General features: G+C 50.2%; 1 protein-coding gene across 17 annotated transcripts in view; it reads left to right on the forward strand.

The window, feature by feature from the left end:
* RYR1 (ryanodine receptor 1) overlaps nt 1–12,180 on the forward strand; it is a 140,519-nt gene that overhangs the window by 85,332 nt on the left and 43,007 nt on the right. For 6 of the 17 annotated variants that reach the window (XM_087939278.1, XM_087939285.1, XM_087939277.1 and 3 more), the window contains exons 64-73: nt 1,169–1,250; nt 1,748–1,878; nt 2,583–2,897; nt 3,857–4,097; nt 5,593–5,680; nt 6,638–6,730; nt 8,259–8,273; nt 10,553–10,723; nt 11,232–11,290; nt 11,937–12,078. In XM_087939278.1, coding sequence (XP_087795404.1) covers nt 1,169–1,250; nt 1,748–1,878; nt 2,583–2,897; nt 3,857–4,097; nt 5,593–5,680; nt 6,638–6,730; nt 8,259–8,273; nt 10,553–10,723; nt 11,232–11,290; nt 11,937–12,078 — 1,337 coding nt within the window. Of the gene's footprint in view, nt 1–1,168; nt 1,251–1,747; nt 1,879–2,582; nt 2,898–3,856; nt 4,098–5,592; nt 5,681–6,637; nt 6,731–8,258; nt 8,274–10,552; nt 10,724–11,231; nt 11,292–11,936; nt 12,079–12,180 lie in introns of all 17 variants that reach the window. The other 11 variants (XM_087939282.1, XM_087939291.1, XM_087939281.1 and 8 more) reach the window with 3 other exon arrangements.

The raw sequence follows: 12,180 nt of genomic DNA on the forward strand, positions 1-12,180 counted from the left end.
ATTGTTCTCTCTCTCTCTCTCTCTCGTCTCTCTCTGTCACTGTCTCTCTTCTCTCATCTCTCTATCTCTCTCTCTCTTTCTCTCTTGTCTCTCTTGTCTCTCTCTGTCACTGTCTCTCTTCTCTCATCTCTCTATCTCCTTCTCTCTTCTCTTTTCTCTTTTCTGTGCCCCCCTCTCTCTCTTCTCTCTCTCCTGCTCTTTTCCCTTTGTCTCTTCTCTCTCTCTCTCTCTCGTCTCTCTCGTCTCTCTCTGTCACTGTCTCTCTTCTCTCATCTCTCTCTCTATCTCCTCCTCTCTTCTCTTTTCTCTCTCTGTTTTCTATCTCTTTCTCTCCTCTCACTCTCTCTTCTCTCTCTCCTGCTCATTTTTCTTTTTCTCTTCTGTCTCTCTCTCTCTCTCTCTCTTTCTCTCTCTCTCTCTCTTGTCTCTCGTCTCTCTCTGTCACTCTCTCTTCTCTCATCTCTCTCTCTATCTCCTTCTCTCTTCTCTTTTCTCTTTTCTGTGCCCCCCTCTCTCTCTTCTCTCTCTCCTGCTCTTTTCCCTTTGTCTCTTCTCTCTCTCTCTCTCTCTCTCTCTCTCTCGTCTCTCTCGTCTCTCTCTGTCACTGTCTCTCTTCTCTCATCTCTCTCTCTCTATCTCCTCCTCTTTTCTCTCTCTGTTTTCTATCTCTTTCTCTCCTCTCACTCTCTCTTCTCTCTCTCCTGCTCATTTTTCTTTTTCTCTTCTGTCTCTCTCTCTCTCTCTTTCTCTCTCTCTCTCTCTTGTCTCTCGTCTCTCTCTGTCACTCTCTCTTCTCTCATCTCTCTCTCTATCTCCTCCTCGCTTCTCTTTTCTCTCTTCTGTCCCCCTCTCTCTTCTCTCTCTCCTGCTCTTTTCTCTTTTTCTCTTCTCTCTCTCTCTCTCTCTGTCTCCTCTCTCTCTTTTCTCTCTCTCTTCTCTCTCTCACACATCTCTCTCTCATCTCTCTCTGTCTCCTCTCTGTCATCTCCTCTCACTCTCTTTTCTCTCTCTCTTCTGTACCTCTCTCTCTCTTTTCTTCTTTTTTCTCTCTCTCTTCTCGTCTCTTTCTCCTCCTCTCTTCTCTTTTCTCCCTCTGTTTTCTCTCTCTTTCTCTCCTCTCACTCCCTTTTCTCTCTCTCTTCTCTCTTTTTCTTTTGTGCCCCTTCAGTGGATGACGTCCAGGTCTCCTGCTACCGAACGCTGTGCAGCATCTACTCCCTAGGGACAACCAAAAACCCGTATGTGGAGAGGTGAGCATGAGGACAAGGTTGGGCTCAGCCGGAAGGGTGTAGACCCGTGATGGTGAACCTATGGCACGCGTGCCGGAAGTGGCACGCAGAGCCATTTCTGCCAGCACACGAGCCGTCGCCCGAACTGATCCACTGCGCATGCATGCGCCCCCTGCCAGCCAGCTGATTGTTGGGTATCTGCTGTGCATGCGCAGAGGTGCGTGGCATGGGGGGGTCACACGCGCATGTGCAGAGGCGCACAGTGCATGGGCGGGAGGGAATTCACGCACATGCGCAGGGGGCGTGGGAGTCGTGCGCGCATTGCATTATGGGTGCAGCCGTGCGTGCGCACTTTTGCCACATGACGAAAAGGTTAGCCATCATTGGTATGGACCCTTTGTGGTGATACGGAGCCAAGAGATTGGGGAATGGCTGACCAGGATGGAAGGAGGAATCAAGTGAGGCCCTAGCTTGGAGTCATTGTACGTTACGGCTTTGTCTCTTGTCCCCCTCTGCAGACAGAGGCCCCAACTTGGAGAATGCTTGGCCCGGCTGGCAGCGGCGATGCCTGTGGCTTTCCTGGAGCCGCACCTCAACGAATTCAATCCTTGTTCGGTTTACACCACCAAATCCCCGAGAGAGAGAGCCAGTGAGTGTGGCAAAAGGAAGCAGGAAGGACTGCAATCTCCCTTTCGCCTTGACATTTCCTCCAATTCTCTCCCTTTCCTCCTTGGGCAGGGGGTGCCCATTTAGGCTCTCTCCTCCTGAGTACGGGTGAGCCACTATGGCCGCTTTAGGACCTGTGGACTTCAACTCCCAGAATTCCTGAGCCAGGTCCTAAAGCTGGCATAGCGGCCCACCTACGTGCTCAAGTTTAGAACTTTTCAGTAAGGACTTACACACAGGTAGAAGGTAGGTAGATTCCTCAAGGAATCATTTATTGGATACTTCACATTTGCACAACCGGGAAAAACTGCCTCTGAAGGTTCCCGCTGTTTTCCCCTAATTAGAGTAAAAGTTCCCCCTTTCCCTGAGTCCATCAGTCACCTTGTCCAATCAAGGTGCTGGCTGGTTACTTGGTTATTTGGCTCCTCCTTTCCCCAGCCACCTGTTGGGATGACCTTGGTTCCCAAAGGAAAACTATTTGTTTTGACCACAAAACCCCAGCTCACTATTTCTCCCCTCCCTGTCCCTTCTTCTCCCTCATGGCAACGCGGAAGCCTCCAAGATGGCCTAGACAGGTTCTGTTCAGAGTGGACATCTGGAGACCTTCCAGCAAAGACGTGGTCTCCGAATTTAGCTCTTTTTCTTCCAGGCCTCCAGAAATTTAAATGTGCCTGTCTTCTCCTCCAGTCTTAGGCCTACCGAACTGTGTGGAGGAGATGTGTCCAGATATTCCAGTCCTGGAGAAGCTGATGAAGGATATCAACGGGCTGGCGGAGTCAGGGGCTCGCTATACCGAAATGCCCCACGTAATTGAAGTCACCCTGCCGATGCTTTGCAACTACCTGCCCCGTTGGTGGGAGAGAGGCCCGGAGACCAATGCACAGGGTCCCTGGTGCACTGAAGTGACCTCGGACCACCTCAACACCTTGCTGGGAAACATCCTGAAGATCATCGTCAACAACCTGGGCATAGATGAAGCCTCTTGGATGAAGCGGTTGGCAGGTATGAAGGGTCCTGGGATTGAGGCCCTTTCTTTACAAGCGAGCTGAAATTTTGCTCCAGAGAGAAATGGCATCATAAGATATAAAACTAAGCAAAGGTCATAAGGATCCCCTTGAGCTGCCTTGTTGTGGTTTGCTGGCAGCAGGTGTGGATGTGGGGTGCAGCCTTCAGAGCTTTTGGAGTCTGGCAGCAGAGAAGCAGAGGACCCCGGGGAGCCTGTGCCCAGTGCGCATGTGCATAGGGCTGCTCAAAGGAGAGAGCAGCTGAAGCAGCAAGGGCGACACGGGAAGGCTGGAAGGTGATGGCCCCTCCCATAAGGGATAAAAGCCAGCCTTCGGGGATGTGCTCTTTGCAGGAAGCAAAAAAGTTCTTTAGACTTGGGTCCAATAAACTCCGGTTTGTTTTTGAAACGTCTGTCAGTGGATATTCATCAGTAATTAGACTTCTGTTCTTGTTTATCTCACTGCACATGTGCACGCCTCACAGCTGATTTTTTTGCCAATTTGAGGCCTTTTTCGGCCTCCCAAAGGCTTGAGGAAGGCTTCTGCAGGCTTCTACAAGCTTTGTAGGCCAAAATCTAGCCCCGTTTTGTCACTACTATTGTCGGAAAAACAGGAAGTGACGAAACGGGGCTAGATTTCGGCCTACAAAGCTTGTAGAAGCCTGCAGAAGCCTTAAGCCTTTGGGAGGCCGAAAAAGGCCTCAAACCGGCCAAAAATCAGCTGTGAGGTACACTGCAGGTAAGGGGGCGGCGGAGGGGATTGCGCACATATGCATAGGGGACATGGGAGGCGCGCATTGTCTTCTGGGTGCTGGCATGCAAGTGCAAGCGTGCTCACAATTTTTGGCACAGGAGCCCAAAAATGTTAGCCACCAGTGGAATTGTTGGAGGGACTCTTAACTTTAGAACTTGGAGAAAGGTAGCCTGCTCCTGACTGAGGAGGCTCTTCCTTGCGCAGTCTTTGCACAGCCTATTGTCAGCAAGGCCAAGCCCGAACTGCTCCGCTCCCACTTCATCCCCACCATGGAGAAGCTGAAGAAGCGGTCCGGGAAAGTCGTGGCGGAAGAGGAACAGCTGCGGCTGGAGGTCAAGTCCGAATCGGAGGACACGGAGCTACTCATCCGGGATGAGTTTTCCGTGCTGTGTCGTGACCTCTATGCCCTCTACCCGTTGCTGATCCGCTATGTGGACAACAACAGGTAAGGCGCAGTTGGTGAACCAAATCCATGCACACGCGCATAAGGTGCAGATTGCAACTTGCAAGGTAATGACAGGTGGGTGTAGTTAAGAAAGGTAGCACAAGGATTTCAAGAGAGCCAGTTTGGTCTCAGGGTTAAGACACCAGACTAGAGAGCAAGAGACTGTGAGTTCGAGTCCCGCCTTAGCCATGAAAGCCAGCTGAGTGACGTCAGGCCAATCACCAGGAGACGGGGAGTTCTAGTCCTGCTTTAGGCACAAAATCCAATTGGATAACTTCAGACCCATCACTAGGAAACACTGAGTTCTAGTCCCACCTAGTCCTCCCCCCTCCTCCCTCCCCCTCTCTCCTTCCCCAACCCACCTCAAAGGGTTGTTATGGAGAAAATAGGTGGAGGAAGGTGTGTTGGATATGTTCACTGCCTTGAGTTATTTGTAAAAATTAAAGAGGTGGGTTATATATCAATAAATAAATGCTGTTACCTTGAAAACCTGTTTTGGATAGTTCGCTGTCCCTGTCTATATTAAAAGAAATCCAGGCAGGATTGTTTGGAAGAGATAGAAAGTGAAAAAGAGAAGATCGAAACGTCATCAATGCTAGAAGGGAGGGGAGTTGGCTCACTCAGATAGAGAGCAGTCCCAACTCCCCCTTAGCACTGAAAATCTTATCTAGTTGGGTCGTGAAACGTTTGCAAGAAAACTACAAACCGCAGGGAGTGCCAAGGATCCTATAGCCCTCCACCCTTCTACTTCGCAAACTCCACTCCCTTCTTGCACTGATGGTGTTCCCTAGTTGGGTAAAGAAACATCTGCAAGAAAACAGAGAGCATTAAGGATCCCACAGTTCAACCCTGTGCTACAAATATTCTCTCTTGTGGATAGGGTGGGCCTCAGTGCTGAGTTTCTGCAGAGTAGATCATGTGAACTGTGGGACGTACCGTGTCTCCCGAAAATAAGATCCTGTCTTTTATTTTATTTTTTGCCACAAAAAAGCACCAGGTCTTATTTTCGGGGGATGTCATCCACTGACTAACCTCACTTGCGCGCGTCACCCCCATCCTCCTTTTTGCTGTCAGAGGCCTTCAGGAACTTCTTCTGTGGCCGGCAAGGCTTTCCTGAAGGCCTCTGCAGCCAATAACAGAGCTTTGGTTCGATCCAGAACTTTCTTATCAGCTACAGAGGCCTTCAGGAAAGCCTTGCCGGCTGCAGAAGAAATGGGCTGGCAAGGCAGGTGTCGGGGTGTGCGAGGCCTGGCTACAACTGTCCAAAGGTAAGTAGTAGGGCAGCTCCACCCCCCCATCCCCACCCTAGCTTAATTTTTACCCATCCACTCTGGAGTGGGCAGGATGTTAAGTAGGACTTATTTTGAGGTGGGGGTAGGGCTTATATTGGGGAGGAGTAGAAGCCAAGCTAGGACTTATTTTCAGGGTAGGTCGTATTTTCAGAGAAACAGGATAGAAGAAGGCGCTCAACCAACCATTCCTTTTGCATCTGTAGGGCCCACTGGTTGACTGAGCCCAACTTGGATGCTGAGGAGCTGTTCCGGATGATTGGGGAAATCTTTATTTATTGGTCCAAGTCCCACGTGAGTGAGCTTTTTATGGAGGATAGCAGAGCGGCAGGCTTGTGGGTTCAATTTCCAAGTTGTCTTTCCGCTGAAAACGCTGGAGAAGGAACAGAGCGAGAAAAGCTGCTCGTTGTCTTTTGAATGCTAGGATTCATCCGTGCAGAAGTATTCTTAATGTAGCTCCATTTGGGAAGGCCAGGAGCATGTGGGGGCCCTGCCTCCACCTCCAGGGGGAGAATATTCCGCAGCGCGGGGGCAACGGCAGAATAGACTCTCTTCCTGGACCCGGCTCCTGGCTCAGGATTCATTAAACGACAGGTCCTGCAACATACTTTCCCCGCCAGTCCAGGTGGGACAGATCAATGCAATGCCACAAAGGTAGTTCTGTAGGTCAGGGGGTCTCTAACCTTTGCAATTTTATGACTTGTGGATTTCAACTCCCAGAATTCTGTGAGTTGAAGTCCGCAAGTCATAGAGTTACCAAGGTTGGGAACCTCTGCTGTAAGTAACGTGGCCTGCGTCCGTCGGGTAGAACCAGGGGTGGGATTCAAAAATTTTACCAATGGCGGCTTTGCTTGGTTACTGGGTGGGCGTGGCCTTGGTGGGCATGGCCTAGTTGGCTTCCTGCACCATGGCGGCGGGCTCCGGAGACTTTCCCCAAGCCTCCGGGAAGGTGGAAACAGCCTCCCCGGGCTCCGGAGGCTCTCTGGAAGCCGAAAATGGGCCCATTTCCAGCCTTCTTGAATTTCCAGGAGGCCCGTTTGTCACCATCTCCATGTGTGTTTTGCACTTACCTGCATCCAAAACAGGCCGCATGGGGATTCCTGAGAGGGGCGGGACGGGGTGGGCGGGGCCAGCCAGGAATGGGATTGGGGGGGTTCTCCGAAATGCACAGAATCTGAGCTAGGGACTCTTCCCGAACCCCATGCGAACCCCCTGCAGAAATCCTACATCTGATTCTTGTTCCTCCTACAGAATTTTAAACGAGAAGAGCAGAACTTTGTCGTTCAGAACGAAATCAACAACATGTCCTTCCTGACAGCCGACAGCAAAAGCAAAATGTCCAAGGTGAGACTTTGCTGGGGTCTCCTCCTCCTCCAGCAGGGGAGAAGGTCTTTAACCCAACCGTTTGCTGAGCTCCCGGTGGACAGGATGTGTCCGAGGGCTGCACGGTTCCAGGTTTCAGGGGAGGAGTCAACTTACTAAGGGGCCTTGGCTTAGCAACTCATTTTCTAAACATTTCACTTGCAAGGGGTAATCCTACAGATCTTCTCTTATGTAGATTCTTCACGAAGTGAGAGAACAGAACAAAATCTCCTTTTTAATGCCCCAATCGGTGGGGAAATATGTCTGGAATTCAGGCATCCCTACTCAAAGTAGAACATCTAATAAATGTGGGAATTTACTTCATTTGCGTGACAGCGTTAACGTGCAAGTGGCCTGCGGGACATCAGTTAACATTCCAGCAGTGGGATCCTACGGGTTCCACTGCTGGTTTGGTGATTGCACACGCACCTAACACACGCGCAGCTTTCCACACACCAGCTGGGGCCTGCGGCACCAATCAGCTGAGGGGATGAACAAGAGAAAAGTGCAGGGGTGGGTGGGTTTTTCTCTTCATTCTCCTCTCAGCTGAAGGCCGTTTTCCCTCCTCTCAGCTGATCGTTTTCGGGTTTGTTCGTTTTTTACTACCGGTTCGGAAGAACCGGTCCGAACCGGTAGCATACCACTACTGGTTATGTCTATCGACATCATTTGCCAAACTGTCCTTAGTCAAGGATTCTCCCATCAATCTCATTTGCCTGTTCTCCATCCTCTTGCAACTAACAAGAAGTCAAAACACGGGGTTTTCCTTCCCTTTCTACCTTTGGGAAGGAAAAAGAATGGCAAGATACGGTGATAAATTAATCCTCCTGTTTGATCATTTCTGATACATTGGATCCATTGTACGGGCCCTTGGTGCTCTCCGAGCTTGGTTCTTTTCTTGCAGACATTTCGTTACCCGAATAGGTAACATCATCAAGTGCGGTGGTGGGATTCAAATGATTAACTACCAGTTCTGTGGGCGTGGCTTGGTGGGTGTGGCAGGGGAAGGATACTGTAAACTCTCCAGTTGAAAGTGGTAGTTGCCGGTTCTCCAAAGTACTCAAAAGTTCCGCTCCCGGTTCTCCAGAACCGGTCAGAACCTGCTGAATACCACCTCTGCATCAATGCTAATAGGAAGTGGGGTTTGCTCTCTGCTTATAAACCCCTCCCTCCTCCTAGCACTGATGATGTTCCCTAGTTGGGCGATGAAACGTCTGCAAAAAAACCGTCCAAACTCAGAGAGCATGAAGGACTTCACAATTCAACCCTGAGCTACAAGTATTCTCTTCGGATCGACTGACCAGATATTGCTTGTGGGGTGGGGAGGAAGACCCCAACATCTGGATGATGGAAGAGTTCCTAGGATCTTAGATCCACCGAGTTCTGGACCGATGATTCTTGCTTTGAGTCCTTCCTCTGAGTAACGGCGAGGCGGGGATGACGCCTCCTCTAACCTTCTCTTTCTCCTGTCTTCTCTCCCTTTTCTCCCCATCTCCACATGTGGGTTTAGTCTGAAGAAAGCCAGGTTAGCAAAAGCACAGCTGTTCCACGGGCCCAAAGGGTCAAGGCAGCATGAATAGAGCCATGGGATATCTCTGCCGCAACCCTTCGCTCCCTCCCTGTTTAGAAGTGGGGTGAGGCGGGGTGGGGGGGGGGGGGTGTCGTTGCAAAGTCAATCGGGACCCGGGAGGAAGGGAAGGGGCTGCGGCTGCATGGACGATGACAAAAGCGCAGTAGCTTTTTTTTGCAGGTCTGGCCGCAACGCAACAGACATGCAATGGGTGGCAACTTCTGCCTGTCAAATCACCCAGTTAGTGGGACTCGCGCCATGTTGAAGTGGGCAGCCATGCTCTAGAATAGTTCTGACATGCCACAGCATGTCCTCTTCCTCCTCCTCCTCTTCCTTCTAACTAACTGATTGGTCCCGGAGTCTCCATTACTAAAAAAAAAAAAAAAAAAAAGACGTCCCTTAATTCCCAGCATGCCTCGGGAGTCCTTCTCCTAATCCCAATCCACTTTCTTGGCCCTCTTCTTCTCCCTGTACTGCCCCAGAGCCCGTCATCCTGCCCTGTCACTCTCCAGTGGAGGGAGGGAGGAAGAGGTTGCCTGTCCGTGCCCCTTCGTCTCCCGGCTGCCAACCGTGTTTGGTTGAGCGAGGCTGTTTTGAGAGGCTGGCACTTAAGTGGGGCAAAGAGGCTGGAACGGCGTCTTGGCGTCTTGATTGATCTGAATTAATTCATTTCACTAAGATCTCAGGGAGGGAGGGAGAGGGCTTCTCCCTGCCACGCCAAACCACTCCTGCCTGTTTTGAAAATTCAGTCCAGGTGTCTCCAGTGGGATTCAGCCGGTTCGCACTGGTTCAAGAGAACTGGTTGTTGGAAGAAATCCTTAGGACAGAGAACCGGTTGTTAAAATTATTTGAATCCCACCACGGCGTGTCTCAGAAATCGGATTATTTTTCCTCCTGTTGACTACAACAACAGGGGTCCCTATTGGTACACAGCCCAATGCCAGACTGTGGCCCGTTCAGAACTGGGTCACAGAAGTGTTGGGTGAGCTAATGCCCAAACCTATCCCGCCCCCATCCCGCCACTGTCAGATCCGCCGAGCCAGAAAGGTTGGAGACGGCTGGTCTATGAAATATAAGTTCAGAATCTCCTTTCCAACTACAGACCTGGGCATTTTACAGCCCTCAGGCCACCTCGGGGCTCTTCAGCTGTTCCGGTCAACGTGCTTTTTATTTTATTTTGAAGGCGATTGCTATTTTTTTTCCCAATTTATATAGGTGTGTGCCTGCCTGCCTACACACCCTCATAGAATTCTTGGCTCGGCCTCCACAACAGTCCCAATTTTTCTTATGGTCCTTAGGGAAAATTAATTGCCCGCTCCTGCTGTCGGATGTGGCCAAAAATCAAATCAACTCGATGGCCATTAGGATGTGATCCAACCGCTGCTTCGGATGCATCCCTTAAGAACGAAACAGGCAGAGCTTGGATCACATCATGGCGGCCGCCATCTTGACTTTTCTGACCGCAGATACCCTTGACTTCTTGACACGAGCGCTTCCACAGACCCCGCTAAAATGTCCCATAATTCCCTTTACCTAACCCAGCAACTGCCTCTGTCTTACTTGTTTTAATTCCACGTTCCTAGATCTGCAGCTCCGTATCTCTTCTCCATTTCTTCCAAACGGGCCCTCTCTACACTGGCTAACACCCCGTCCCCCTTCTCATTCCCAGAAGGCCCTTCCCCTATCCAGGCATAACCTCTGCATGTGCATCGTCTCTTCTGAAGTCCGGCCAAAGTCCTCCTCTCTGTCTCTGGGTTGATGGATCAAAAAGCGAATGCATGGAATGAGATTTTGATCCACGCGCTTCTGACAGACAGTCTTGGAAGCAACACTGATCGATCCCAGATCCCTGAGTATCGGAGGCAACAAGTCTCTGGATTGTCACTTTCGCCACACTTAAGATCGTAGGTGTCCAACCTTGTCCACTTGAAGAGCTGCGGACTTTAACTTCAGCATGCATGCTGGCTGGGGAATTCTGGGAGTTGAAGTCCACAGGTCTTCAAGTGGACAAGGTTGGACCTCCCTGCCCTAGACTTTTTACAGCTTCTTCTCTCCCATCTTCTCTTGAGAGAGGACCTAGTCCAGCTTTCCCACCAGGTCATGGAATCCCCACGTCCGAAGCTGTGCTTGGTCATTAAAGCTTTTGCCCGGTCGAGCTGTTGGCATGCCAGGGGACAACCTGAGTGGCACAACCTCTCTTTCCCACTAGACTGACTTGGCTCTTCCTCTCCCAGTCAGGTGGCTCGGACCAGGAACGGCACAAGAAGAAACGCCGAGGGGACCGCTATTCCGTCCACACGTCCCTCATCGTGGCTACGCTGAAGAAGATGCTTCCCATCGGCTTGAACATGTGTTCACCAACCGACCAAGAGCTGATCAGCCTGGCCAAGATCCGCTATGCCTTGGTGAGGGTCTTGGGGTGGGGACTGCTAAGAAAACCAGACCAATGGCAAAGTCTCCAGATCTCCAGCGGTTGACCAGGGTGGTTGTGATTGACTAGACATGAAGGAGTGTTGGAAGATCTACTCAACTCTGGAGATGAAGAGCATGGACGATGAAGAGCATGGACGATGATGGAGAGAGCATTAAATGGGCATTCCCTTTCCAAGTTGAGGAAGGATAGAGAAGCTACAAAGGACAACTTTGTTACACACACCCCACACAAAACACACACACACACACACACAGGATCACAATGACCATGCTCCTCTTTGAGTTCTCTCTCGGATTTCAGTGATTTATATCCTGCCGTCAAGGATACACATCCTGAGGTCCTGTCTGTCAAGGAACACAGATGTTCAGAAATCACAACTGATGGTTTAGTTAAGAAGGGATAAACCTGGTTGGAGCAGGTTCTTTCGGGGATTGTTTCTTGGTTAAATTTGTTCAGATGATTGCTCTCTTTTTCTGCAGAAAGACACCGATGAAGAAGTGCGTGAATATCTCAACAACAACCTTCATCTTCAAGGCAAGGTGAGGACCTGGCATTGCTCCAGAAAGTGATGTTTGGGAATTCAGGTTTTGTAGGTTTTGCCATAAATAGACTAGCTCTCTTCCTGTCTGGATGAATTACAGAATAGAATCTAATCTATCTCTTTCTTTCTTTCTTTCTTTCTTTCTTTCTTTCTTTCTTTCTTTCTTTCTTTCTTTCTTTCTTTCTTTCTTTCTTTCTTTCTTTCTTCCTTCCTTCCTTCCTTCCTTCCTTCCTTCCTTCCTTCCTTCCTTTCTTTCTCCCTTTCTCCCTTTCTCTTTCTCCCCCTTCCCTCCTTCTTTCCCTCCCCCCTCCTTCTTTCCTTCCCTCATCCTCCCTCCCTCCCTCCCTCCCTCTCTTCTTCCTTCCTTCCTTCCTTCCTTCCTTCCTTCCTTCCTTCCTTCCTTCCTAGTCCAGGCAGCTTACAAAATACTACATAGCAATGCCTATAATAAAACTCAGAATCTAGCACGAAAAAGAATCTGGAAAAGGCATTAACATCCCACAAGGGATCCACCACTCATTCTAACCCAGGACTTGGGGGTGGAGACTAGTTTTAAGACCTCATCTAAATAGCGCTGGGAGTGCGGGGCTGGAAAGGTGATGTTTCAGGTGGCCTATGTTCTGTGAATGTGCCCATTTGCCTTGCAGTGTGAGAACTCCTCCTCCATGCGCTGGCAGATGGCCCTCTACAAGGAGATGGCTGGGAAAGCCGAGGACTCCAACAAGCCGGAGAAGATTGTCAAACGGGTACAGGAGGTGTCTGCCGTGCTCTATCACCTGGAACAGGTATGGACCCACAGAGAGATTTGGCAGGTCCCTAGGTTGAAGAATAGGATTTGCTACCTAAGTTTTTGAGGGCTGCTGAGAGCTTCCCAGATCTGAACAATC

The sequence above is a fragment of the Pseudonaja textilis genome, chromosome 10 (genome assembly GCF_049901715.1).
Source record: "Pseudonaja textilis isolate UNSWEBS1 chromosome 10, rPseTex1.2, whole genome shotgun sequence".
Lineage (NCBI taxonomy): Eukaryota > Metazoa > Chordata > Lepidosauria > Squamata > Elapidae > Pseudonaja > Pseudonaja textilis.